General features: G+C 41.6%; 4 protein-coding genes across 5 annotated transcripts; 1 reads left to right on the top strand and 3 right to left on the bottom strand.

Annotated features, from left to right (window-relative positions):
- Positions 1 to 763: 763 nt before the first annotated feature.
- On the top strand, positions 764 to 5623 carry LOC140819657 (uncharacterized). Its single transcript, XM_073179832.1, has 10 exons — positions 764 to 1074; positions 1742 to 1911; positions 2399 to 2463; positions 3051 to 3091; positions 3244 to 3332; positions 3423 to 3536; positions 3808 to 3885; positions 4280 to 4345; positions 4519 to 4596; positions 5398 to 5623. The coding sequence occupies exons 1-10, from the start codon at positions 915 to 917 to the stop codon at positions 5503 to 5505; spliced, it is 969 nt and encodes a 322-aa protein (XP_073035933.1). The 5' UTR covers positions 764 to 914; the 3' UTR covers positions 5506 to 5623.
- An 8228-nt stretch (positions 5624 to 13851) lies between these two features.
- Positions 13852 to 17124, bottom strand: LOC140819253 (uncharacterized). Its single transcript, XM_073179264.1, has 2 exons — positions 14722 to 17124; positions 13852 to 14604 (listed from the first exon to the last, which is right to left on the bottom strand). The coding sequence occupies exons 1-2, from the start codon at positions 17122 to 17124 to the stop codon at positions 13852 to 13854; spliced, it is 3156 nt and encodes a 1051-aa protein (XP_073035365.1).
- A 2523-nt stretch (positions 17125 to 19647) lies between these two features.
- On the bottom strand, positions 19648 to 27815 carry LOC140819970 (putative late blight resistance protein homolog R1B-16). 2 transcript variants are annotated; one of them, XR_012115324.1, is made up of 4 exons: positions 25990 to 27796; positions 20705 to 21576; positions 20500 to 20591; positions 19648 to 19971 (listed from the first exon to the last, which is right to left on the bottom strand). XR_012115324.1 is itself a non-coding variant. In XM_073180253.1 (2 exons), the coding sequence occupies exons 1-2, from the start codon at positions 27191 to 27193 to the stop codon at positions 24842 to 24844; spliced, it is 2235 nt and encodes a 744-aa protein (XP_073036354.1). In that variant the 5' UTR covers positions 27194 to 27815; the 3' UTR covers positions 24715 to 24841. The 2 variants fall into 2 exon arrangements, 1 of the variants encoding a protein (XP_073036354.1); XM_073180253.1 differs by lacking the exons at positions 19648 to 19971; positions 20500 to 20591; positions 20705 to 21576 and adding an exon at positions 24715 to 25009 and having other exon boundaries at positions 25127 to 27815.
- Positions 21640 to 23403, bottom strand: LOC140820124 (disease resistance protein RPP13-like). Its single transcript, XM_073180446.1, has one exon. It carries the CDS (start codon positions 23365 to 23367, stop codon positions 21640 to 21642), a length of 1728 nt encoding a protein of 575 aa, XP_073036547.1. The 5' UTR covers positions 23368 to 23403.
- Positions 27816 to 27891: the final 76 nt, after the last annotated feature.

The raw sequence follows: 27891 nt of genomic DNA, 5'->3' as shown, positions 1-27891 counted from the left end.
AATTTGAGAGTGCAGTCTTATCCTTTTAGTGGAATAGAATAAGATTAATAAATTATTTTGATAAATCATGAGTTGATTGGATCAAATTAATTTATTGGAGCTTAATTTAATTGAATCCGATCAGGTCCCTTTGGTGGCTCTAATATAAACTCGGATAAATTATATGAGTTATAATTTATGGTATATGTGGGATAAAATTATCTAGACAGAATTATACATGGAAGTTTATCAGCTAATCTTCTAGATATGGTATAATATATTCTGTCCATTTAAATTTATATTTTAAAAGATATTCTAGTTATCTTTTTGTTACAAGATATCACAAATATATCTTATATATATGTGATATTGTAACTTGTGACCACAACACAATCCTACATTTAGATTTTGAGAGAACACCAGAGAAGGCTTGGAGGTTTGGAGCGCAGATCCAATGCAGAGGAAGATCGTTAACACGCTTCAAGGGTAATCTCTAAATTCATGTGTGTTGTAATTAATTAATTCGTGTTAAAATACGTAGAACAATCGATCCTGTGAGGAAGAGAAGATTGAAATCACAAGAAACTAATTTTTGTGATCCGATCTTCTCGATCTTGGCTAACAGTATGTACATAGAAAAATAATAAAATATTTTAGATTTGATATGCATCGACCTACACTCCTAAACCCAACGTGAAACCCGGTTCGGTTTGAAGTTATATTTGCATAATTTGAATCGATCCTAAACCCGGTCCATATCGACACTTGGTGACCTGAAACGGTTCCCATAGCTCGACTGACCGAAGCTTCTTCGAGGTGCGAATCAGTTCCTGGAGAAAAACTGAAACTTTCACTCCCTCAGAAGTCAAAATTGATTTTAGTTCCACAATTAACGTAAATTAGATGTGGGCATTTGGTGATAATCCTTCCATTAGATGATGAGCAGGAGGGTAATTAATTACTGTGGTTCTTGCTCACCAAAGATTACTATAATTTGGTTCATTTCAGCGTTTACTTTCTACTTTTTCTTCCAAATGGCGCTCCGCAATTCTTCATCTCATGATGGCATTAATCCTAATCGGCCCGCCATTTCAGGTAATAAGGTTCTTGGTTCCATCGAATTTCAGTTTTTGTTGCTCCATCAATATTGCCTGAATCTTCATGTAGATTGCGGTTGAATCAACTTTGGTTTCTTATGAAATCAGGTGGAGGGTTGGAATTTAAATGTTTTACGTTATTGTCTTTAAAGGGTCGTGTGAAGAAGGTGACTTTTTGGTGACAGTAGTTTTATTTAGTAGTTTGTTTGACTGCTAACTTATTTTGGGCAGCAGTTGAAGTCGTGGAATTAGGATATGTTGAAGTTTTATTTGATTTCATTTTAGTTGAAGTAAACTTCAGTCTTGGAACAGGGTTTATATAATCTAATGCAGCACTTTTGTAGGTAAAGTTGCTTTTGTTGAAAGTTAGGAACAGTCAGGATGATGATCGAGTATGCATTGAGTATTCAGAACTTCTTACATGCTGAAATTTTTTATTGTGCTCATTGTTTTATGTCAATAGATCAGTCTTGTAGTCAGGACGATAATCGGTAATGAATTGAATATTTGGATCTTCATACATGCTGAATTGTTTATTATGGTTCGTTGTTTTATGTCAATAGATCAGTCTTCCGAATAGTTGATGTCCTGGTCTTCCGTATGCCTCATATGATAGAACAATGAACTTTAAAATAAATTGTTATAAGTGCCTCTTTAATCTGCAGCACAATCTTCAATTTCATATGCTGAGCAGAGATCAATATTATATGCAAAGATGGCGAAAGATCTGGATGAGAATGGAGCCGTTTTTCTTCGACAAGGAGAAACTTCTCAGTCTTTATCACTGTCAGATATTTTTACATTGAAGGATGGAATTGTGACGGCAGTTCTTAAGGTAAATATGAAATACTAACCAGAAGGCATTTTCGTATATTTATTCGGAACTCCTCAAACTTAAGTGTGTGGTATGAGCTGAACAAGCTCATTAATTATTCAACTTCAGCTCAAACTTTTTTACATGATCGTTGGAAAGCTTGGAGCAAAATTAATGAACTTTTCACCATCATCATTATTATGTTGAATATATACCATATAATACATATTGATGAAAAACTATGACACCTGAATGTAAAGACATTCATTCTCAAAAAATAAAATCAGTTGTAATATGTAATTGTCTTTTAACGTTAAAAAAATTAACTTAGCATTCTCTCTATGGTACAATTAAGCACGTCCTTAGATGTATTTGATGATGACTCAGATCTGATATAAAATTAGCTCAATGACCGATTCAACACAACTTGAAAATTAACGAGCCTTAAAACTTTAAAACTCCGACTCATCTATTCAAATCGAATAACCAATAGTTTTCTTTTGTGTAGGCCGCAAACCCTCCAGTGCGAGCAAATGTTCTGCATCTAAATCCTGAATACTCTATTCCAATATCGTGAGTGAATTGTATCATAGTTCTATTTGGTGATCATCTTTAAAGTATACTAGATATTCAATTGAAACCATATGTGAGCAGTGAATATGCAATGAAAACTGTACTTGGACTGTGGACCTGGTCTCTCTCATATGGCACAGCATGTAATATTTTCTTGAACACGGGAAGACCAATTAGCAAATCAAGGTGCAAATTGGCATTGGAATCTATAAGCCAATTGCCTTGAGCAAAGAGGCTATTTTTAGATGCTATGAAGTCACCTTGAAAGGTCTCCCTGTCATTTGATACCCAAAAAAATTAGCTTATCGGGACTTATCTTTGAACCTACTGCGAACAAGAGACGTGTCGAACATCTAGTGTAAGACTCGAATACTGATCCCAAAAGCAAAAGCTTGTTGGAACATTACAAATTCTAAATTTAGTTGATACATCAATTAATCTTTATCCATGACTCTGATGCTTTGATAACAATGACTTCTATCATGCATTTGACTGATATATGTAGTGTAATGTTTTTTTGGAATATATGTGGAATATCATTTTTTTATTTCCTTTTCCCATCATATGATGGCTTGATTATCCTGTAGGGAAGCCGTGAAGAATATATTACTGCCGTACTTTGGCAAAGGTGAGACATATCAGTCATATAACTTGACATGAATATTTTCATTTTATGCTTGGTGTTGGGCACACGGGACTAAACCAGCAACTCTGTAGCTACTTTTGGCACAATACTTTAAGGGTATTACTTTTCGTGATATTAATACACCTCTTGGTTAGCAATTTGGTTTCAGAACTCTAGTATGTACCACTTTAGTATGTTTCATGCTTCACATCACATATCTCCGGTACCCGCCACAGAAACCGAGGTAATTATGATGATTGCCTCTGTCCTTTGGTTTCCTCACTTTCCCATTTGTAAAATTTCTCCGTTGCAATGACTATTATTTAATTTCCAGATTGAAGTTGAAGCAAGTGCCATAAAAACTGTCACAGAGACCATATGCCCTTTAAATATTTTCCTAGATCGTGTGGTTTTGACCTCTACTGGTGTGCTACTAGGTTGTTGGCAGGTTGCCTTATTAATCTCTTTCTCAAATCTCAATATATTCTCTGGAGAGAAACGGATTTTATGTTGTGACATTTTTTTCCCACTAATCAGATGCTGATTTATGATCGAGAAGATTTATTGGTTTCATGTTTTACTTATCCAATCATGAACATTTGATTGCATTTGCTAAACTATTTCAGTACACTGTCATTCGAAATTCAAAACAATTACATAGTTGGTTTTTCATACGCTATTCTCGCTAATGGTTTCAAACACATGCTTATCATGCTCAGGTGATCTCTGGAACAGATCCTGTAACAATTCGTACTAAACTAAAAACTGCTCTGCCACGTGCTCCAGAGAAGCAGCTAGTAAGAACCAGATAGACCTGCTTTGCCATGTTACTGTATTTGTAAAATGTTTGTCTTATTATCCAAGAATATGGTGTCTTGAGCACTGAAGCAATCTGATGCTAGAATAATTTGAATTGAGAAAGGTAAGTGGCATGGTGTTATGTCCAATTTGAAGTTGTAAGACCTATGATTTTTTTTTTCTTTGGATTTATTAGACCTATGAGTTTTCCAATATGTAGACCAGCTTTGCAGTTCTAATCCTACTAGCATTTAGTTTCTTCGTCATTGTTACATGCCAATGTTAATCCTAAACTAGTTGGAGTCTATTGTGAAGATATTTTGATCCGAGTCACTCAAATCATGCGTAGTAACTTCATTGGTATTTTTAATCTCTCTTTATATTCGGCTGCAGTATAATGAGGTGATGCTTCATACGTCATTCGCGAGGCTTCTAGGGCCCCCCAACAATTTGCCAGAGGTATCTATAATAAAGTAACTTTTGATAAAATGCAGTGGAAATTCTTACTTTTTATTACTTGTTTTAATCTTGAATATAATGCATTTGATAGTACAAAGCCAAACAATTAGGACATCACACTTCATTATCATGATTTGCATATTTCCATTTTTGTTGATTATTCTTCTGTTTAGGAGGGACAAAAAGTTTCCGGAATCCAAATTTTCCACGAGCTTGTAAACAGAGTAAACAACAAAATTCGGGGAATGAAGGTAGCTTTCTCTTTTGTGATTGAACCATCTATTTGATTTTAATTGAAGTTCATCCTCAGCATTCTGTTCTGGTCACCATGCATCAGAGTATTGATCAAGAATGATTCATAGAAGTTGTCATGACTCCGGCATCGAGCACATTAAACATATGTGTGTGGCTGTCCTAATTCAGTTGTTTTTCGCTGGTGTAGATGAAGCCCTTGATCCATGATTATAACTTGTTGAATTGCTGTATCACATTCGATTTTCTATGCGGTAGAGTATCATGATCATCCCCAGCATTCTTGTGCTTGCATTTGTAATTCCAGGATCATACCAGTAGATATCTAGCCAAACATTGAATGCCAAACTCTTTACGCTTGTAGTACCCCAGTGAGTTTGAAACCATCTGTCTGTGTACCTGGGCCCCGGAGTCAAGTGGATTATTTTTTTTACAAGTGCTAAAATTGCACCTACATTGGCGTACACGAGTTCCTCAAACATGCTCGATCTTTTCTTTTACATCCCGCTCGGATATAGCATCACTACCATCATAAACTAGAGCCAAACATTCGTCTCAATGTTCAAACTATGAATTCCACTGGTTTGAAGTTTGCTTCCCAAACTGATTATCCAACAATGCAGTACAGTGTAAATTCTTCAACTTTTCAAGAGACTGCTCGATTGTTTACTAGAATCTTTTCTCATGCGTGTCAGTGTTACCATTCTTCTGGTGTAAATTCTCTGTAATTTTCTGCACCCGTCACTACAGCGCTTATATGTTTACTACCTCATGCACTTTCTTGATCCTGATAATTTCAGGCAACTGTGTCCGAACTCTGGTACGTGGAGGAATATCATATGCTCGCTCTCGCACTTAACGGAAAAATGAAGGTCCGCGAGTTTCATTTCGGCTGTTCAAACGCTTAGCACTTTCACTGTTCAAGTCAGTGGACAATTTTTTTAGCAAGTTCAGAACAATTCCTGACGGTGTTGTGAATAAACCTGGCTGGTTCTGATAAAAATCTGAGATGGGTGTTTTGGATAATGGCAAAATAGTTTTTTCAGTGTATTCAAAATATTAAATTTTCATACGTAACTTGTGGTTTTGGAGCTCGGGGCATGATCTGATAGACGACGATCACAAGAAAATGACCATATTTACAATTGAGTGGTCAGAGGAGCAATTTCAACTACATCACCTAATGGACAATTAAGCATATGATGAAAGGCTAAAGAAAGTATTTAATTATTCCAACTTTCGATTAAAACAATAATCTTGTCATGTATAAGCTAATCAAGAATCATCAAAGTAATCACATAATTAATAATATGTTACTTTAGAACAAATTTAGAGAGGTAGACCTGTTAGGTGTTAGTTATAATGTCTGGTTAAGGAATTCAAGCATATGCAATCTTTCACTGATAGATAAAAAAGTCCTTTGGTATAAAAGAAAATATTACTTTATTACACATTCTTAATTTATCTATGTTTAACTTTCGATTTAGGATTATGATCGTACAGTTTTGATATCCTGCACACCTACTGTGCACACCTTTGTAGACACCGATGAGGTGTCACTCACCCATTAGATGCACAATTTTTCTATATTTCATCACATCCAATAGGTGAGTGCCACCTCATCGGTGCTCACAAAAGTGTGCACGATAGGTGTGCATGATATCAAAACTGTATGATCATAAAATATTATGTTATCCATATATGATATATCCAACAATCTTTTGAACCAAACAGTGTCTAAACATCCGAATTATGAGGAATTATTGGAAATTTAGTTGGATTTGTGTCAAGAAATCACACACAAACGATCCCATCAAATCTCACATGCATATCTTAATTATGTTATTCGTGTCTCTTCTCAAAATTTTTAAAATACAATAATTATTTTTGTATATCGTTCCACAAAATATAAAATATTCTAAACAAAATGTAAACTCGATAGAAGAAAATTTGTTTTGTTTCAATGAATAATAAATATAATATTATGTTCTAGACACAACAAATGAGATTGAAACTGTATTATCCACTTGATATGATGAACGCTTATTCCAAAGCTTCTAAAAAAATGACTATTGAGATAAATTTCCTGAATTGCGTCAAATTAAACGAGGACACAGTTCTAATATATAGTAATTTTGAATAGATTTTCAAGTATTATTTCTCACAGTGATTGAAAAAAAATTGTTAAAATTTATTAACTTTATAACTATATGTTAATAATATTGATATTAAATACGTAAAATTGATATTACAAATATCACGATATTTGAAGAAATTACAACATCATTCATTAGTCATGTTGTTGAAGGATATATAGATTATACATACTGTTGGGTGCAATAATTGTCCTTACTTGGTAGAGCGATCGAATCGTGGTGCTTGAGCTGCTGTGCGGTTTAAAAGATTTGAGTTGCACAATTACTACTAGCTATAACTTTTAGTAAAACGGCAAGCGCTTGGTGCTACACATACTTTTACTCACAAATGAAAACCTATCATGACTAAAATAATTTTTTCTTAGGAGTTACAGTTAATGATTGTCATAAACTAAAAAATCATTCAACAAAATAAAAACAGTAGTCGAAATATAATATTACCAGATAAAAATAATGTAGAAAACCAAAAAAATGTCGTGATAGAGAAACAAACTACAAACATGTCAGATCCTCGATTAGGATTCTAAATAACATAATAAGTGTTAAAGATGATCATATAATTGTTGAGTATAGCAAAATAATTATACGCATATTATAAAAACTAAGACAAAGAGTTGTTGAGTTGTCAAAATCAACCAAGAAGCATATTGAAAAATGTGTCATGTCGATAAGATAACTTTTCCGATTCATATACCGTCTATGGTAATTGATACTCACGGAAAATTTAGGGTCCGATCCACGCAAGCGTCACTAATTCAGACGTGGGCTTTGAAACTACCCTGAGCCTGAAATCACAAATAAGATCGTTAGGAGGGGGCCAGGAGGGTGTCCTGGTGTAGCCCCTCCGACGCTCAAGTCAGTGACTGAGGATATATGGGGGGAGCAGCTAAGGGTGCTGCTGAAAACAATATACTGAATGAAAAATCATACGCTCAAACCTGGTATTTATAGGAGAATACATGGGCTTGACATGGGCCCTTCACCTGTGGGCCTTAGATATGGGCCGAGGGTTTGGGCCAGATCTTGATGGTCTCATCCATGGGATATCACCAGTCTCCCCCTCCCGAGTCGTAATCTTCTCCTGGATGGGAGGAAATCAAATCAGAATCCTGCCTTGAAAAGAAAGATTCGGGCTCTCCCTATAAATATAGACTCCTTCCCCATTTCATTCTCACTTCTCCCTCTGAATTACCCCTACGATACATTCTATAATCCTCCTTCGTTTACACCTCATCCCTCCCACAACCGACCACCACCTCGCCGAGCGTCGCCTACGCCCTACCCCCCGCGCACGCTCGCCCCTGCACTAACGCTCGCCGCTCGCCCGTTCGCCCCTGCCACTCACGCTCGCCCCTTTGCCAGCACCTCGCCCAGCGCGCAGCCACCTCCCTCACTGCACAAGCTCGCCCGTGCCAGCGCGCCCCGCAGCCTAGCGCCACGCTCGCCCCAGCCGCGCGCTCGCCCAGTGCCGCAGCCACGCTCGCCCTGCCCTAGCCGAGCGCCCTGCCCCACGCGCAGCTCGCCCCTCGCGCGCTCGCCCAGTGCCGCAGCCACGCTCGCCGCTCGCCCACGCTCGCCCTGCCCTAGCCGAGCGCCCTGCCCCACGCGCAGCTCGCCCCTCGCGCGCTCGCCTAGTGCCGCAGCTACGCTCGCCGCTCGCCCTGCTTGCACGCTCGCCCGAGCCCGCCTGCACGCTCGCCCGAGCTCGCCCCTCCCTGCTTGCACGCTCGCCCGAGCGCCCCTGCACGCTCGCCCAGACGCCAGCGCCTCGCCTGCACGCTCACCCGAGCGCCCCGCTTGCACGCTCGCCCGATTGCCTCGCACGAGCGTGCACCGTACTTGCTCACCTCCGGCTCATCCTTGCGACTTTTCGAGTATTCTGTCACGCCTCTCCCGGGTCAGTTCTCCCCTTTACCTGTTTAATTATCCTTAGCACCTATGTCTTCTTCAGATTCCGATTCCGAGTCTAGTTCTTCGAGTGGTTCTGAGAGGTTTAGCGAGTCTAGCGAGTCCAGCAGGTTTAGCAAGTCCAGCGAGTCTAGCCAGGGTAAGATTTCCCTAGCCGATCCTGATTTTACCATTGATCCTCCTGAGGAGGAAGTCACCACTCATAGTCGTCCGGGTAAGGAAGTTCGTCACGTGACCCAACAGATGAACATATCTAACGCAGACAACTTGTGGTATGGTCATCTGTCATCCCACATCCCTTCCGGTAGCGAACCAAAACTTAGAACTTTATGGCACATTCCTTCCTCCCACCCGATTATCATTCCTAGCCCAGAGGACCGGCCCTATCTAGCCCCTAAGGGTTATTATACCTACTTTCAGCATCACTTTGATGCAGGTCTCCGTTTCCCTTTGTGCGAATTCTTCCAAGAATTAAGCAAGTACTACAAAGTGCATTTAGGTTTACTCACGCCCAATGCTTTCCGTTTAATAAGTTGCTTCGCCGTGTTATTCAGGGCCTTAGATCTCCCTTTAAATTGCACCACCTTCTCTTACTTCTTAGTTCTGTCCAGATCAAAAGATGGACCTTTTTATGTAACCTCCCGGTCTAGCCACAAACTTTTCGATGGGGCTCCCAGTCATGTGAAAGACTGGAAAAAATACTTTTTCTTCGTACAGCCACCCGAGGAATTGACTTGCTCTACCGATTGGTGCCCTTCTTTCACTAAACCAAAATTTTCCAAGATTTATAAGAAAGATACAGAGTATCTGAAGATAATGAGGGTACTAGGAGATCGATGCTTTAACATTCCCAAACTTCTATCTGAAGATCTTCTGTGTCACGCCGAGATAAGTCCCGCGGAAATTAAGCTAAAGGAGAATGCTGGTAGATACTCTCATTTTTTCATACTTCTTGTTTTTTATTTTGTTTATTATGTTACTTGATAAAATTCTTATTCGGTTCCTTGTCTCTGCTTGCAGGTATTAGAGTCATGAACGCTCTATTTCTCCGTGAGCTTTCCAAGAAGAAGGCCGAGGGTTCCTCATCAGCACCCCAGAAGTCACTTATTCCGGCAGTCACGATGGGCACAAAGGGAGACTGTTCTGCTACTGAGAAAAAGAAAACAGATTCTTGCTCTACTACTGCGAAGAGGCCTGCTAGCTCCCCTACTGCCGCGAAGAAGAAGAAGACAGGCTCCTCCTCTTCCGCCCCAAAGCGAGCCTCCTCTCCCCCTCCCCGTGCCAAGTCTCCTCGTCCGTCTGGCAAGCAAAATGCATCCACTGATCCTAGCCCGCCAGTCCCGCATTCTGGTAAGCGCAAGATTTCTGAGATCTCAGTCGTGTCGGTCTCTTCTCCAGAAGGGTCAGGGTCGGATGAGGAGCTTCCCCCTGCATCAGGGGTACATCCTCTATACACACCAGATACAGCCATTGTGGGGCGGGGTCCTACTTAGTATGATTTCCTTGTCATCTTTTCACTCTTGTCTATTTACCCAGGGCATGATGTACATAGGGGAGTTGGTGGAGCGTGCCAACACCACTCGATCTACTGCCTGCCAAGACTTGCGCGAGGGCATGGCTCTTCGTGAACAGCTTCAAGCTACTATTGATGAGATGAAAGCGTCACATGCTAAGGAGCTTTCGGAGTCCCAAGCTCGAGGTGACGAGTTTCTGAAGGAAAAACAAGAGCTTCTGAAAGAGAAACACGAGCTCCAGCGACTGACAAAAGACCAAGCTAAAGACATCCAGAAGTTAAAGACAGATTTAAAAGATTCACAAGCTGAGCTCGAAGATGCCAAGGTGCGACACGCTGCAGAAGTTTCCTCCTTCAAAGAGGAATTTCTCAAATCCGAAGAACTTGTCGAGATCTGTGGCCCGAAAGCTTTTCACTACCTGGGGGTGGGCTTCGAGGGTGCAGTCGGCCTTTTCCATGCTCAGGGCTATCCTCCGCCAGGCGCCCCTACTGACTTTATCGACTTCGAGAGCTTCATATCGAGTCTCCCCCCCGATTCCTAGATTGAGATCCTTTATTTATGTTATTTTCTGCATTGTTTTATTTTCCATAGGATTATGCGACTTTTGGGACGTTTACATTTGGCTATTTCCTTTTGCGCACTTTTGACATGTATGAACTCGCTTTATGCAACATTGAGTATTTTACATTCGTATTTAGGGTTTCTTCCGAGTTTATATACGATATTATTAACCCGCTAGGGCAAATAAAATCTCCACCCTCTAACTCATCTGCTAAGTGACATCCCAACAGGAAAATAAAATTTTAACGTCACCACACTCTAACTCCTCTGCTAGGTAACACCTGAGCAGGAAAATAAAATTTTAACGTCACCACACTCTAACTCCTCTGCTAGGTGACACCTGAGCAGGAAAATAAAATCAACACACTCTAACTCCTCCGCCAGGTGACACCTTAGCAGGAAAATAAAAACCAACACCCTCACCCTCTAACTTCTCTACTAGGCGAAGCCTTAGTAGGAAAATAAAAATCCACACCCTCACCCTTTAACTCCTCTGCTAGGTGACACCTTAGCAGGAAAATAAAATTTTAACCTCACCACACTCTAACTCCTCTGCTAGGTGACACCTGAGCAGGAAAATAAAATTTTAACGTCACCACACTCTAACTCCTCTGCTAGGTGACACCTGAGCAGGAAAATAAAATCAACACACTCTAACTCCTCCGCCAGGTGACACCTTAGCAGGAAAATAAAAACCAACACCCTCACCCTCTAACTTCTCTACTAGGCGAAGCCTTAGTAGGAAAATAAAAATCCACACCCTCACCCTTTAACTCCTCTGCTAGGTGACACCTTAGCAGGAAAATAAAATTTTAACGTCACCACACTCTAACTCCTCTGCTAGGTGACACCTGAGCAGGAAAATAAAATCAACACACTCTAACTCCTCCGCCAGGTGACACCTTAGCAGGAAAATAAAAACCAACACCCTCACCCTCTAACTCCTCTACTAGGCGATGCCTTAGGAGGAAAATAAAAATCCACACCCTCACCCTCTAACTCCTCTGCTAGGTGACACCTTAGCAGGAAAATAAAAATCAACACCCTCACCCTCTAACTTCTCTACTAGGCGAAGCCTTAGTAGGAAAATAAAAATCCACACCCTCACCCTTTAACTCCTCTGCTAGGTGACACCTTAGCAGGAAAATAAAATTTTAACGTCACCACACTCTAACTCCTCTGCTAGGTGACACCTGAGCTGGAAAATAAAATTTTAACGTCACCACACTCTAACTCCTCTGCTAGGTGACACCTGAGCAGGAAAATAAAATCAACACACTCTAACTCCTCCGCCAGGTGACACCTTAGCAGGAAAATAAAAACCAACACCCTCACCCTCTAACTTCTCTACTAGGCGAAGCCTTAGTAGGAAAATAAAAATCCACACCCTCACCCTTTAACTCCTCTGCTAGGTGACACCTTAGCAGGAAAATAAAATTTTAACGTCACCACACTCTAACTCCTCTGCTAGGTGACACCTGAGCAGGAAAATAAAATCAACACACTCTAACTCCTCCGCCAGGTGACACCTTAGCAGGAAAATAAAAACCAACACCCTCACCCTCTAACTCCTCTACTAGGCGATGCCTTAGGAGGAAAATAAAAATCCACACCCTCACCCTCTAACTCCTCTGCTAGGTGACACCTTAGCAGGAAAATAAAAATCAACACCCTCACCCTCTAACTCCTCTACTAGGCGATGCCTTAGTAGGAAAATAAAAATCTACACCCTCACCCTCTGACTCCTCTGCTAGGTGACATCTTAGCAGGAAAATAAAAATCAACACCATCACCCTCTAACTCCTCTACTAGGCGATGCCTTAGTAGGAAAATAAAAATCCACACCCTCACCCTCTAACTCCTCTACTAGGCGATGCCTTAGTAGGAAAATAAAAATTATTCACGCTGCTCCTCTACTAGGCGATGCCTTAGTAGGAAAATAGAATTATTTTATCACTCTCATAATATAACAACATTCATGAACTAAAGGGAAGAACTTGATTTTATTGAATCCCAATAGATTACATAGGAAAATTTAGGAAATAAAATACATCAATGACAGAATCAAGAATAATATTTTCTGAGGTGATAAGCATTCCAAGGCCTCTTCAAAGCTTTGCCTTGCGTATTCTCTAAGTAATAGGCTCCAGAGCTCAGTCTCTCGACCACCTTGAAGGGACCCTCCCACTTTGGGTCCAGTTTTCCCCTCTGTTCTTCTTGCACCTTCCTTAGGACCAAGTCACCCACTTGAAAGTTTCTCTGCACGACTCTCCGATTATAAGACTGTGCAATGCGGTTCTTATAAGCTTCCAGTTGAATGCTGGCAGATTCTCTCTTTCCCTCCAACAGATCAAGGTCAGTAGCGCGTCTCGCACCATTGTCCTCGTCATAAAACATCACCCTTGCCGATTCCAACCCGATCTCAGCCGGGAGCACTGCTTCAGTACCATAAACCAAACCGAAAGGAGTTTCTTTGGTTCCTTCTCTCGGAGTGGTTCGGTATGCCCATAAGACACTTGGTAGCTCATCCACCCAATTGCCTTTAGCTTTGCCCAGTCGAACTTTCAGACCCTGTACCAGCGTCCGATTAGTCACCTCCACCTGGCCATTACTCTGCGGGTAAGCTACAGAGGTAAAGACTTGTTGGATCTTCATCTCCTTACACCAAGCTTCGATTTTGGCCCCTTGGAACTGTCTCCCATTATCGGATATCAGCCTCCTAGGTACCCCGTACCTGCATACTATACTCTGCCACAAGAATTTCAGGACGTCGTTCTCAGTGATTCTGGCCAAAGGCTCTGCTTCCACCCACTTTGAAAAATAATCAACTGCTACCAGTAGGAATTTTTTCTGAGCCGGAGCTATAGGAAATGGTCCCACGATATCCATTCCCCACTGGTCAAAAGGACAGGCGGCCGTGACAGCCTTCATCATCGCGGCCGGTCGGTGACTCAACCGCGCATGACGTTGACAACTATCACAAGACATTACCAACTCTTGAGCATCATGCAGCACTGAGGGCCAAGAATAACCGGCGAGGAGCACCTTCCTTGCCAATGCATAAGCTCCCAAATGATTTCCACAACACCCCTCGTGAACTTCTCGAAGCACATAATCAGCCTCTTGGTAACTCAAACACCTGAAGAAGCGGTCCTGCAAAAGACGTTCTAAACAACACGTCCCCCACCATTACATAGCGTGCACATTTTGTCTTCAACTTACGAGCCTCTCTGGGGTCAGCAGGAAGTTTTCCCTCTTTCAGGTAATCAATTATGCCAGTCCTCCTATCCTCTTCTTCTTGCTCAACTGCAGGTGAACTCGTGTGAGGTGCGAATTCGATTTGAAATACCACATCTCTATTCTTCCAACTTCCCATTGTTCCAGCCATTTTGGCTAGAGCGTCCGCCTTTTTATTTTCTTTCCTGGGGATCTGTTCAAATGTAATCTCCGTGAATTTCTCTCTAACTCTGTCTACTTCTCGAGCATACTCAATAAGTTTCTCATCTTTCACATCATACATCCCCTTCATCTGTTGTGCTACCAACTGCGAGTCAGAAAAAATAAGTACTCGGGTAGCTCCCACATTTCTGGCTGCTCGAAGTCCGGCCAGCACAGCCTCATACTCTGCCTCATTATTGGAGGCTCGAAAGTCCAACCTTACAGCCAACTTCACTTCCTCCCCAGCTGGTGAAATTAGTACTACTCCCACTCCACTTCCATCCTTCGACGATGAACCATCCACATACACCTTCCAAGGGTCTTCATTCTCTTGATGAACAGTCTCAGCCAGAAAATCGGCTAAGGCCTGTGCTTTAATAGCTGTTCTCGGCTCATACTGAATGTCATATTCTCCCAACTCCGTAGTCCACTTAACCAAGCGGCCGGATATATCAGAATGAGTGAGGATTCTGCCCAATGGACTGTTGGTGAGCACCACAATCGGATGAGATAAGAAGTAAGGCCTCAAGCGTCAGGCTGTCATTACCAAAGCCAAAGCCAATTTTTCCAACTCGGAGTATCGGATCTCTGCCCCTTTGAGTGCATGCGAAACATAGTACACCGGCTGCTGAACTGATCCATCCAGCTTAACAAGGACTGAACTCACAGCCCCTTCAGTGGCAGATAAATATACCCATAAAGGCTCACCCGTTGTCGGTTTGGCTAGGACGGGAAGCCCGGCCAGGTACTCCTTCAATTCTGTGAAAGCCTTCTCACAATCCGGCCCCCATTCAAATTTTTTTGCTTTTCGCAAGGTCCGGAAGAAAGGTAAGCTCCTGTGGGCGGACCTCGAGATAAAACGTGCCAGCGCAGCAATCCTCCCTGTCAACTGCTGAACATCTTTGGGCCCCCGAGGGGAGACCATACCCTGGATGGCTTGAACTTTCTCGGGGTTAGCCTCAATCCCCCTCTCTGTCACCATATAGCCCAGAAACTTCCCACTCTTCACCCCAAATATACACTTTTGAGGGTTCAGCTTCAGCCCATAGGACCTGAGGGTGGAAAATGTCTCCACTAAGTCAGGTATGAGCAGGGTCGAATCCTTAGACTTTACCATGATGTCATCCACATACACTTCCACATTCCTCCCCACCTGCTTAGAAAAGACTTTATCCATCAACCGCTGATACGTGGCTCCGGCATTTTTGAGTCCGAAGGGCATGACCACGTAACAGAAAGTTCCTTCCGAGGTGATGAAACTTACTTTATCTTGATCCTCCACTGCCAAGGGGATTTGATGGTACCCCTGATAAGCGTCCAGCATGCACAAATACTGATGTCCAGCTGTGGAGTCCACCAACTGATCTATTCGCGGCAAGGGATAACAATCTTTAGGACATGCCTTGTTGAGATATCTGAAGTCCACACACATCCTCCATTTTCCTGAAATTTTCGGAACAAGAACGACATTCGAGAGCCAAGTAGGAAATTGTACCTCTCGAATGTGCCCGGCACTGAGCAACTCTCCCACCTCCTTTTTTATAACTATATCTTTCTCGGGCCCGAAGTGTCTTTTCTTCTGTTTCACGGGACGGGAATTCGGTAAGATGTTTAACCGATGTTCTGCTACCTCTGGACTCGTCCCTGTGAGCTCTTGGGCAGACCAAGCGAACCTGTTGAGATTAGCTTGTAAACAAGTAATAAGTTTTTCCCTTACCTCTGGGTCAAGGTCAGGGGCTATTCTTAGAGTTTTCTGGTCAGGCCCCAATGTCACGATCTCCGGCTTCTCATCCATCACCTCATGAACCTCCCTCCTTACCACGGGCAACCCGCTTCGTCCCCTTCTAATCATATTGACCTCCACACGTGCCCTCTTCCCCTCTTCTTTCACTATCCCCTCATAACATCGACGAGCGACTTTCTGGTCCCCACATAAGACTCCAACCTCCCTCCCCACAGGAAACTTCAACTTCTGATGATAGGTGGACGCTACAGCTCTGAAATCCTTGAGGGCTGGTCGCCCCAGAATTCCATTGTAAGCGGATGGGGTGTCCACCACAGTAAAGGTTGTCATCTTCGTTACCCGCCGAGGCTCATGTCCCAAAGATAGAGGAAGGACAATTTGACCGAGCGGCGGGATGGCATGTCCTGCAAATCCATATAGAGGAGTGGAGATCGGCTCGAACTCAAATCCCTCCACCTTCATCTGATCCATGGTGCTCTTGAACAGGATATTAACAGAGCTTCCATTATCAATAAAAATTCGTGCCACATCGTAATTGGCAACGGTGGCTGTCACCACCAAGGCATCGTTATGGGGAGCCACAACGCCTCGGAGGTCATCCGGTCCAAAACTGATGACAGGATCCTGGGGTAAGTTCGCACTCCTCGATATTTCAAAATTCTCCAACCTCCTCCCATGGGCCTTCCGCGCTCGCCCGGAATCCCCATCAGTAGCACCCCCCGAGATCATATGAATCATCCCTCTTGTGGGGTGGTTATCTCCATCTGCTCTCCTCCTCGGTTCGACAGGTTCCCGAGGAGCATCCTGACCCCGCCCTTCTCTTCTCGGCTCTTCGATCCTCTGATGTATCCATAGAGGGCCTCGACCCCGCCTAGAAGATGGGCGAGATCTCAGTTCACTCCTGGACGAGGATCCTTCTTGTCTACCCTGCGACGGAGGTCGAGCATTGCTCTCAACCCTCTGCGACTTCTCCCCCCTCCCCCCTGACTCCCTCACTTCCATCACCTTATCCCGACTTCTATTCAGAGGAACATGTGATGAGAATTGTCCTCTACCTTTGGTTCTGTCCTCATCTCTTTCCCCTGCACCCCTCTTCTTTCCACATCTCTCGGCTCCCTCCACCCTACTTCCTCCGGGCCGGTTTTCCATCCTCCTGTATCGTTGAGCATCCTCCAAGTTTACGTATTTCTCCGCCCGAGCTAACATGTAGTAGCCCGAATTCCAAATTGGGTAATTAACGGATTATTGGTGATTAAGAAGGTTTAAGGTGTAATTTTGACCGAATCATGATCGGAAGGTCCGAAGATGGTTCAGAAGCACCGAAGAGTTCGGAAGGTCCGAAGTGAGTTCGGTGGATCCGATCATGAGGTGTCAAGAGCAGCTGGACACGTGCATGTTCGGACGGTCCGAAGTGTATGATCGGAGGATCCGATCATGAGCTGTCAAGAGCCAATGGACACGTAGCGTTCGGACGTTCCGAAGTGGTGTTCGGAGGATCCGAACATGGCCTATAAATAGTGCTCGGATTTCTCATTTGTGACTTGCCATTCCTTGAGTTAAGTCTCCTCTTTGAGAGTTTTGGAAGGATTCTAGGGCTAGTTGTTGTTCGAGCGATAGCCAAGAGCTGCCGGGATTGGTAGCATAGCAGCGCCGGAGTTTCGAGGCAATCGACATCAAAGGGCTGTCGGCGGACGAAGGTAAACCCTAAACCTTTGGTAGTAATAGGGAGTACTGGTTTTGCTAGCCGAGCATGGTAGTATTGTTCATTGGGTATGCTTTTGATGAATAGGCTTGGATTAGACCTGTTGTCTGGTTGTTCCAGTGGATTAGGATTTGCTGTGATAGAGGTACGAAAGTACTATCCGAGATATCCTGGTTGAGTATACATTCTTATATGTGTTGCATGATTATGTGGTGCATTGATATATGTCATATGATGCATGCTATTATGTCACGTTTATTACTGCACGTTGCATTTCATGTTGAGCCGTACCTCCTTCGAGATAGCCTTTACTGTTGAGCTGTATCTCTTTCGAGATAAGCTATATCTTGGGGCCGCTCAGCCCTGTCTTGTGGACGCATGGACACCGAGAGTACACAGTGGCCGACGGGTCGGGAGGGCTTCGGTGGTCCGGGACATTTTAGGTCCACGTCTGTCTTGTAGTGGATGCAGTGACCCAGAGGTGTACCGCGCGGCACTATCCACTTGGCGCCTCTAGACTGAGCATTGTTGAGATCCTTTCCTTTGTGACTCCTGTTTCTTGACTACCAAGTCATCATAGCTCGACGGAGGCTTCTTGACCAGCGATTTGAAGAATTCTCCCCCCCCTCAGCCCTTGGGTAAAGGCGCTTATAATGATGTCCGGGGTAGCCGCTGGTATTTCTAGTGCTGCAGTGTTGAAGCGCTGGACAAAGTCCCGCAATGTTTCAGCCTCTTGTTGTTTCATCACAAATAGACTCAAATAGTTCTTTTGATGCCTCTTGCTGCTGGCAAATCGGTGCAAGAAGGCTGCAGAGAAATCCTCGAACGACTGTATGGAGTTGGGCTGCAGGGTATTAAACCATTGCTGGGCTGACCTCACCAACGTGCCCAGAAACACCCTGCACCTGACTCCGTCCGAATATTGGTGCAACAGAGCCGCATTCTCAAATCTCCCCAAGTGTTCCTCAGGGTCTGTATGTCCGTCATACTCTCCAACGTTTGATTGTCGGAAATTCGGAGGGAGCCCTTCCTCCAAGATGGCTAGTGAAAAAGGGCTTCCTCTCTTGGGTACCGGCGTCCTGCCTCCCACCTGCTCCCTCAATCTCTGTATCTCCTTCCACATCTCCCCCATCTCACTAATTTCTCCACTCTGAGGTGGTTGCGTCTCTTCAACCCTGCTCTGGTGGACTTCAACATTTTCCTCACGCTCCTGACGATGGGCCCGTTCCCCAGCACTCATAGACTCTTGGTTCCTCCTCATGGCCTCATCTACTGTACGGGCGATGAATTGGCCCAACTGTTCCAAGGTCAAGTTTCCCACGTTCTCATTAGGACGGGTTTGCTCAACCCTCGTCTCGTGACGGGGCTGCTCAGTTCTTGTCTCTTGACGAGGTTGTTCCTGCCTCGCCTCAACATGAGACGGTTCGGGTCCCCTCTGAGGACGCGATGACGCTGAGTTAACTCTTCTTCTTCCTCTCCTGCCTACCATCTCTACGTCTCAACTCAGATTGTTCCCACAGACGGCGCCAAGTGATACTCACGGGAAATTTAGGGTCCGATCCACGCAAGCGTCACTAATTCAGACGTGGGCTTTGAAACTACCCTGAGCCTGAAATCACAAATAAGATCGTTAGGAGGGGGCCAGGAGGGTGTCCTGGCGTAGCCCCTCCGACGCTCAAGTCAGTGACTGAGGATATATGGGGGGAGCAGCTAAGGGTGCTGCTGAAAACAATATACTGAATGAAAAATCATACGCTCAAACCTGGTATTTATAGGAGAATACATGGGCTTGACATGTGCCCTTCACCTGTGGGCCTTAGATATGGGCCGAAGGTTTGGGCCAGATCTTGATGGTCTCATCCATGGGGTATCAGTAATTATTTTTATTTTTTGTGGTTTGTTTTGTTTCAATTGATAAATGCTACTGGCCATATTTTAATTCATTTAAATATGATCAAAATTTCATTCATATATTTTCATTTATATATTGTTCACGTGCAACGCACGGTGCACTTTTCTAGTGCATCAAAATAAACGAAACTAAAACACAAGATGCATAAAACAAAGTTGATTAAAAACAATAAAAGAACACTCTTCGATCAACACTCTGCGTCAGTATTGTTCTGCACGCATTTTCAACACCATTCAGCAACACGACATAAACGTGAGTCGATCACTCAAATTCTTCAGTACGAAAATTATCTCCAACTCTGAACATCGTGCATGTTCAAAGCAAAACTCCAGCAGCTGCGTAAAGATCCTCTTCCAGCCGTTATGGCTTCCTCTCTCAATATTCCAAGTATTTGGATTTTCATATCTTGACATAATTATTTATGCATGAGAACAAGATCCTACAAACATGAAAACAAGAGTTTATTAGGAATCAAGACTCTATTCAAATCTAAGATATTATATTTCAAATTAAATATAATACAAAGATTAATTAATAATAAAACATTCCTTTCAATTTTCATCATATCCCGGTAAATTATCATCATCGGACATTGATCTATAAGAAGCCAATTGGTCAATCATCATTTCATTCATGAAATATGTTTCATCAATTAATGAAAGCTTTGGAATCCATATTTCAAAAAGCAACATATGAACTTTGATTTTTACTTGAGAGAGAGGGTCTACCCTGATACTAACTCGAACATGCAAAAAGCCTTGTTTCGTTACAGATAGTTATATCCATGAAAATCAATTTGAGAAACAAGTTTACACAACTTTAACTTCAACTCCTCCATTAGTTCCTTGTCAGAAAGCAGTATTTTTTTTAACAGAAAAACCACCAAGCCACATGGGGTTAAGCTGAATCCCAATTTATACATACACATAAGTGAACCACATGTAAAAATTTGAGGATCCAGCCTTACCTCTTAAATCCTCTCCACCGAGAATCTTTCTTTCTCCTTCTTTCCTCTGGTTCTTGTCTTCTCTTTGTGGTTTCTTCCTCCTTTTCTTTTCTCTATAAAATGCGAAAAATATAAATGTTTATTTAGTTGGTCTTTCTACACACACATGTATACATTTATAAACGCATACATACAGTCATGAGCATAGTCATGTGTACTCGTTTACCTTTTGATAGATGTATTACCACATGTTATATACACTAACATGAAGTCCTTCGTTCCCCAAGGATAGTTGTTCCTCTTCTATTTGCCTCGCCGATGCCACAGCAGCTGGGCTAGCATCGTCCAACTCGATACTTTCAAGTGTCTGTAAATTTACAAAATCAAGTGGGATTTCTTCCAGGTTGGTGCACTCCCAAAGGAATAGGCGCTCAAGTACTGGAAAATGGTCTTTCTCAGCTCTCCAGTACCGCAGATCCGTTCCATTAATAAGTAGAGACTTTAATCGACAAAATTCACCTGTTATCGGTTCCCACTCCAAACCTTGAAATGCATCGTTTCTCAGCTTCAGAACTTCAAGATTAGGCAACGAGCCAACTATAGACATATCTTTCCAAGAGATTCTGGTACCACTTAAGGTCAACTTTATGAGATTTTGAGGCAGAGTAAGGTCCTTTGAAATGGTAATATACGATCTTGGTTCAACAATGCATTTCAGTATTTCAAGCTTCTGTAGTTTCATCAAATGTCTCAGAGAAAAGGCCTTTTGCTTATTTTTTATCTTAACCCGGATCCCTAGTTTCTTTGCATTTGGAATTCTTTTGATGAACTCCTCTGTACAGCTTGAACCACTAATATATGAAAGAGTTTGAAGATTTTCGAGAACCAAATTCTTGTCACACTCTGGTGGATCAGGAAAATAACATGTTCCAAACTGGAGATGCCTTAAATGTTGCATCCACCAGATTTCTTTAGGTAGATACACTGATGAACCAAAGCGTCTTTGGCGAATAATTAAGGTTTGGAGATTGTGGAGATTCCTTAGAGAATCAGGTAGATATTTAGAAATGAGAGTTTCTAGCTCACAGCAGACATAAATATATGTTGCAAGTCCAGTACCTTGAGAAGTCCAGTACCTGAGAAGTCAGTACCTTGAGAAGTTTACAACATGACCATAATTAGGCAAATTCTAGAATCAGGGAAAAACTCCAAATCCACATTAGGCAAGTCCAGTACCTTGAGAAGTTTACAACATGACCATAATTCATCGTGAGGTTTACTCTGGGATACAAGAGAACGGACAAGTGAAAAAGGTCCTATCGTTCTGAGGATGTCTGCTCGAGCTTCATCTATAGAATCTTTACGAATGAATAGGCGACGTCGATCCTTGGCGATTTCTTGACAATAATATATGTTGGCATTTAAGGTATGAATAAACTTCTCATCTAGCGCTTTACTCAAGCACCACTCCCTTAACAGATCGTGAATGATGCACGATTTAATTTTCCCATTGTATCTCTTCTCTCCAACCAAAACAAGATTCCTTGACATCAAATCTTCCAAATAGTCCTCTCCCACCTCTTCCAAGCTTTTTGAGCTATTCGGTTTGATGAATCCCTCAGCAATCCATAGTTTGATGAGCTTGGAGGTTTGAATTTCAAAATCTTGGGGATAAACTCCGGCATACAGGAAGCATGCTCTCAAATGATGTGGCAAATGGTCGTAGCTTAAAGATAACAGTTCAGTGCATTGCCTACCTCTCGAAATTATAACTGAGTTGAGATTTTTCGCAATGTTTTCCCATTCACTCCGTGTTCTTAAGACATTGGACAAGAGGCCGCTTATGACAACAATTGAAAGTGGAAGTCCATTGCAACTTCTTACAATCTTCTTTCCAACTTCTTCAAGCTCAGGAAGGCAACATCCATCCCTGAAAACCTTGGAACAAAACATCTCCCAGCTTTCGTCCTCATTTAGGAGACGCATGTGATGATGATCAGGCTCAAACGAGTTTGCATAGGCAGCCACATCAGATTGCCGAGTAGTCAACAAGACCCGACTCCCCTTACTGTCATCAGGAAGCAGTCTTTTAATGTTTCCCCAAGCCTGTTTATGCCACAGGTCATCCATTACAATGAGATATTTCTTACCTTTCAAACATTTATACAGACAGTCCGATAGTTCTCCATCACTCTTCTGATACATGTCATCTGTTAGCATTCTCATGGATTCCAGAAGGCCTAATAGGATATTCCTTTCTCTATAATTTTGGGATACTGTTACCCAAGCAGCAACATCAAATGAATATTCAATAGATTTCTTATAAACATTTTTAACCAAAGTAGTCTTACCAATACCGCCCATTCCAACCACCGGTATGATTCGTAGCTTCTCCGATTGTTGTCCTACGATGCGTTCCAACAGTTGCAATGAATCATCTTCGAATCCAACCATGGTATAGTCACCACAAGAAGCAAGTGGCAAACATTGTGTAAAATTCAAATCTTTAGCACCCTCCCATAAGTCCACCAGCCGTGTCACCTTTAGCTTAATCGATACGATTTCTTCCACCACGATCTTCAAGTGTTGGATAATGATTTCGCTCCTCGTACGTTTCTCTCCACCAGTCTTCGTGAAAAAATGCTTTGACATGTAGGATTCAATTACATCTTCTGCTTTGTACGCCACATGTCTGATTTTTCTTTCCAAACACCGCGCAGGACGGCTTCTTTTCCTCCAAGAACGTTCAAGAAAATCGTGGAAGCAATCCATGCTTTCAAGGAGAGATTCAATCTGCTGCTTCTCCCAAGGAATCTGGCGGTCACCAAGGTGAGTATGCAGTATATTCTCTAAAATTTGCATGAGAGAAACTACAGCAGCATAAGCCATTTTCAATCTCTCCAAACTTACTCAAACTAACATCTGATAAATCATCCAACAATATAGAAGATTTAATGTAACATATAATTTAATGATGATTAATTAGAAAAATTATAATTTCGGTAATGTAACGCCATGTTGTTCATTTTTTGTCGGGCTATCTGATAATTCAAAATCTTAGATTAAAAAAAAAATTAGTCATCATATTTCGATGTTATGTCTAGATTCTAATGAAAAATGATTAAAATTAGAAAATATATTAATTAGTGGATTAATATCATTACATTAACGAACATGATAAAAGTAAAATATAGAGATAAAAATGTGATTATTTTCCTATTTTTTAAATTTATGTTTATATCTTGTTTGGTGTGACATTAATGTATTCATTAAAAAAATATCTCATAGTTTGGTGTGACATTAATGCATTGGCTAAAAAAATATCTAATAGTTTTTCCACATAGAAAAAATTTCTTTAAATGTCCAATCCAATTAAATTGCAATTAATATTATTGTTGAAGCATATGTAAAATTCAAAAGACACAAGGTCCCCCATAATTATTATCATGTTCTGTAAAATTATATTATGGACCATTTCCTTCCATCTTCCTTCATCAATTTTTAAATTTAACTATATTTTATAAATGTGACTATTCATCATTATCATTTTTTTTTATTTCTACGTATAAGTTACTCCTAAAATATCGTAGAATTTATCAACAATTTCCAGAGAAAATAATTTTATCAAGGAAATATAATTTAACCATTAAATACATGGCAAAAAATTGTGTGAGACGGTCTCACGGGTCGTATTTGTGAGACGGATCTCTTATTTGGGTCACCAATGAAAAAGTATTACTTTTTATGCTAAGAGTATTACTTTTTTATTGTGAATATGGGTAGGTTTGATCCGTCTCACAGATTATGATCCGTGAAACGGTCTCACATGATACTCACTCTAAATACATTGAATATGTTTGAAACTCATCCTCTCATACGTGGAGTATTATCGAGAATAATTTATGTTTTTACTTTATTTATTCTCTCCAATATTCTTTATTTTATTTTACTTTTTTTTATTACGCTACAAACATCCAACTTTTTTTGAAGGGCTAGAATAATATTTTTTAGACAAAAACTTGTGTGAGACGGTCTCATGGATCGTATTTTGTGAGAAATATATCTTATTTGGGTTATCCATGAAAAAATATTACTTTTTATGCGAAAAATATTACTTTTTATTTTGAATATCAGTAGATTGACCCGTCTCACAGAAGAGACATACTCTATTTTTTAAATCATTCATACCGTGTATATCACCACATACATGTAACTTTGACGTACATACACAAACATTTTAGACATCGTTTTGGTGCGAACGATAATGTATTAATGGATTACATACTTTTGTTTCGATAAATATTTGATTCAAATATACGGAATATTAAATTATAGAACATTTTGTCAAGAAATATATTGTCTCCTAGATCTCCTTTCGTCCCCGCCGAAGTTGTCTCAACTTCCCATAGAACTCTGCTTCTTGTTTTCTCATTCTATCCTCGGCTTCCCGCCTTCTATCGTCCCGTTCTTTCCTCTTCTTTTCCATCGCTTCTTGTCTTCTCCTCTCGGCTTCTTTCTCCTTTTCCTTTCTCTATTCAATGTCAGAGAATAAAAATAATAATGTTCTAAGTAACTTTTTGTTAATCGTAGGCGCATGTAAAATATTAAAGCACATTTTCATAGTCATAGTGATGTGTATGCTTCTTACCTTTGGATAAATGTACTTCCACAAGTCATGTACCCAAACTTGAAGTTCTTCGTTCCCTATGAGTTCTTGTTCCTCTTTTATCTGCCACGCTGATTCCGCAGCAGATGGGCTAGCATCATCCAACTCGATACTTTGAAGTGTCGGTATGTTTCCGATATCAGGAGGGATTTCTTCCAAGTTGGCACACTCCCAAATCGTTAGCCTCTGAAGTCTTGGAAAGTGGTCCTTGTCAGCTCTCCAATGCTGCAGATCAGTTCCCTCAATTAGAAGGGAAGTTAGTTGACAAAATTCACCTTCTATCGAGTCCCACTCCGACCCTCGAAATGCATCTTCTTTCAGTTTCAGGACTTCAAGATTAGGCAACGAGCCTACTATAGACATATACGTCCAAGGGATTCTGGTACCTTTTAAGGTCAACTTTTTAAGATATAGAGGTAGAGTAAGCTCCTTTGAAATGGCGACGTGTGATCTTGATTCGACGATGCATTTGAGTGTTTCAAGCTTATGCAGGTTCACCAAATGTTCTAGTGGAAAGTCCTTTCGCTGATCAACTCGGATCCCTAGTTTCTTCACATTCGGAATTCTTTTGATGAACTCCTCTGTACAGCTCGAGCTGCTTACATATAAAAGCGTTTGAAGGTTTTCCAGAACCGAATTCTCGTCACCCTCTTGTGGACATGGAAAATAACATGTTCCAAACTGGATATGTCTTAAATGTGGCAAACTCCAGAATCTTGGATGTAGACGCACTGATGAATACTTGGGGATCCAGTTTTGAGAAATAATTAAGGTCTGGAGATTCCTCAGAGCATCAGGTAGATGTGCAGAAATGTAAATGTCCCTTTGCTCACAACGGATAAAAACATACCTCAAGTGTATGAGGTCAAGAATTAGACTAGGGAAATCTTCCAAATCTACTTTTGACAAGTCCAGTACTCTGAGAAGTTTACAACACCGTAGTTCATCGTGAGGGTTACTCCAGGATAGAAGAGAACGGAGCAGTGGAGATGTTCCTATCGTTCTGAGGATGTCTGCTCCAGCTCCACCCGATGAATCTTTACGAATGCATAGGCGTCGTGGATCCTTGATGATTTCTTGACAACAATAGATGTTGGCATTTAAGGTATGACTAAACTTCTCCTTTACCGCTTTACTCAAGCACCAGTCCTTTAACAGATCATGGATAACACATGTTTTAATTTTTCCATTTAATCTCCTCTCTCCAACCAAAACAAGATTTCTTGACAGTAGATCATGGAAATACTCCTCTGCCACCTCTTCCAAGCTCATCGAGCTATCCGGTTTGATGAGTCCCTCAGCAATCCATAGTTTGATGAGATTGGAGATTGGTATTTCCAAATCTAGGGGGAAAACTCCCGTATACAGAAAACATGCTTTCAAATGATGCGGTAAATGGTCATAGCTCAAAGACAACAGCTCCGTGCACTGCCCATCATCTGCAATTAAAAACGAATTGAGATTTTTTGCAATGGATTCCCATTCCTCTCGTGTTCTTGGTACTTTGGACAACAGGCCACTTATTACAACAACTGAAAGTGGAAGTCCTTTGCAACTGAATGCAATCTTCTTCCCGGCCTCCTGAAGCTCTGTGGGGCAACTTTCTTCATCCCCAAAAACCTTGAAACTAAGCAGATTCCAGCTTTCGTTTTCATTTAAGAGACGCATGAGATGATGTTCATGGCAAGACGAGTTTGCATACGCAGCCACATCAGAGAGCCGAGTAGTCAACAAAACCCGACTTCCCATATTGTCGTCGGGAAATAGTCTTTTTATGTTCTCCCATGCCTCTTTATGCCACATGTCATCCATTACAATGAGATATCTCTTGCCCTTCAAAGATTTATACAAACACTCTGATAGGTCTTCATCACTTTCTTGATGCATTTCCGTTGTGAGTCTTCTCATGGATTCTAGAAGGCCTAATAGGATATCCCTTTCGCGATAATTTTCGGATACCGTTACCCAAGCAGCAACATCAAAATAATGTGGTATAGATTCATCTTGAAAAGCACTTTTAACCAGAGTAGTCTTACCAATGCCTCCCATTCCAACTACTGGTATGATTTGGAGCCTAGACTGGCTCTCCTAAAATTCTTTCCTTCAGTTGCAATGAACCATCTTCGAATCCAACCATGGAATAGTCACCACCAGAAGCAGATTTTGATGGCTGGGAAATTGGCGAATAATGTTTGTGATGCAAATCTTTAGCATCCCGCCACAAGTCATCGAGCCGTGTCACCTTCAGCTTAATCGATTTGATTTCCTCCCCCACCAACTTCAAGTTTTCGTTGACGATATTGCTCCACCCAAGTTTTTCTCCTTCATTTTCTGCAAAATGATGCTGTGATACATAGGATTCGATAGCATCTTCTGCTTTATATGCCGCATCTCTGATTTTTCTCTCCAAACACCGCGCAACACGGCTTCTTTTCTTCCAAGAACGTGTTAGAAAATCGTGGAAGCAACACATGCTTTCAAGGAGTGATTCTATCTGTTGCTTCTCCCAAGGAATCTGGTACTGTTCACCGAGTATGTTATCAAGAATCTGCATGAGAGAAACTACGGCAGCGTAAGCCATATCGGATCTTTCCAAACCTGTGAAGGATATTTGAGTTCAGCTCAAAATTTTTTTAGGAAACTGTTATCTTTAGCTCCCGTTTACAATCAAGATTTGCAAGTGTCACACCCCGAGACCGGGGTTAGTCGACACCGGCGTTGTCTCACAATCACATAATTGCAAAACA

Source organism: Primulina eburnea, chromosome 18 (assembly GCF_022965805.1).
Source record: "Primulina eburnea isolate SZY01 chromosome 18, ASM2296580v1, whole genome shotgun sequence".
Classification (NCBI taxonomy): Eukaryota; Viridiplantae; Streptophyta; class Magnoliopsida; order Lamiales; family Gesneriaceae; genus Primulina; species Primulina eburnea.
This window is presented reverse-complemented; position numbering and strand designations above follow the sequence as displayed.

Coding starts and splice junctions, on each gene's coding strand:
- LOC140820124 (XM_073180446.1), bottom strand. CDS start 23,367: ATGGCTTATGCTGCTGTAGTTTCTCTCATGCAAATTTTAGAGAATATA.
- LOC140819657 (XM_073179832.1), top strand. CDS start 915: ATGATGAGCAGGAGGGTAATTAATTACTGTGGTTCTTGCTCACCAAAG. Junction 1,912..2,398: donor TTGTGACGGCAGTTCTTAAG/GTAAATATGAAA, acceptor TCTTTTGTGTAG/GCCGCAAACCCTCCAGTGCG. Junction 3,886..4,279: donor GTGCTCCAGAGAAGCAGCTA/GTAAGAACCAGA, acceptor ATTCGGCTGCAG/TATAATGAGGTGATGCTTCA.
- LOC140819253 (XM_073179264.1), bottom strand. CDS start 17,124: ATGTTAGCTCGGGCGGAGAAATACGTAAACTTGGAGGATGCTCAACGA. Junction 14,605..14,721: donor AAAAATTGGCTTTGGCTTTG/GTAATGACAGCC, acceptor CGCTTGGTTAAG/TGGACTACGGAGTTGGGAGA.
- LOC140819970 (XM_073180253.1), bottom strand. CDS start 27,193: ATGGGAGGCATTGGTAAGACTACTCTGGTTAAAAGTGCTTTTCAAGAT. Junction 25,010..25,126: donor GGAAGTACATTTATCCAAAG/GTAAGAAGCATA, acceptor GACATTGAATAG/AGAAAGGAAAAGGAGAAAGA.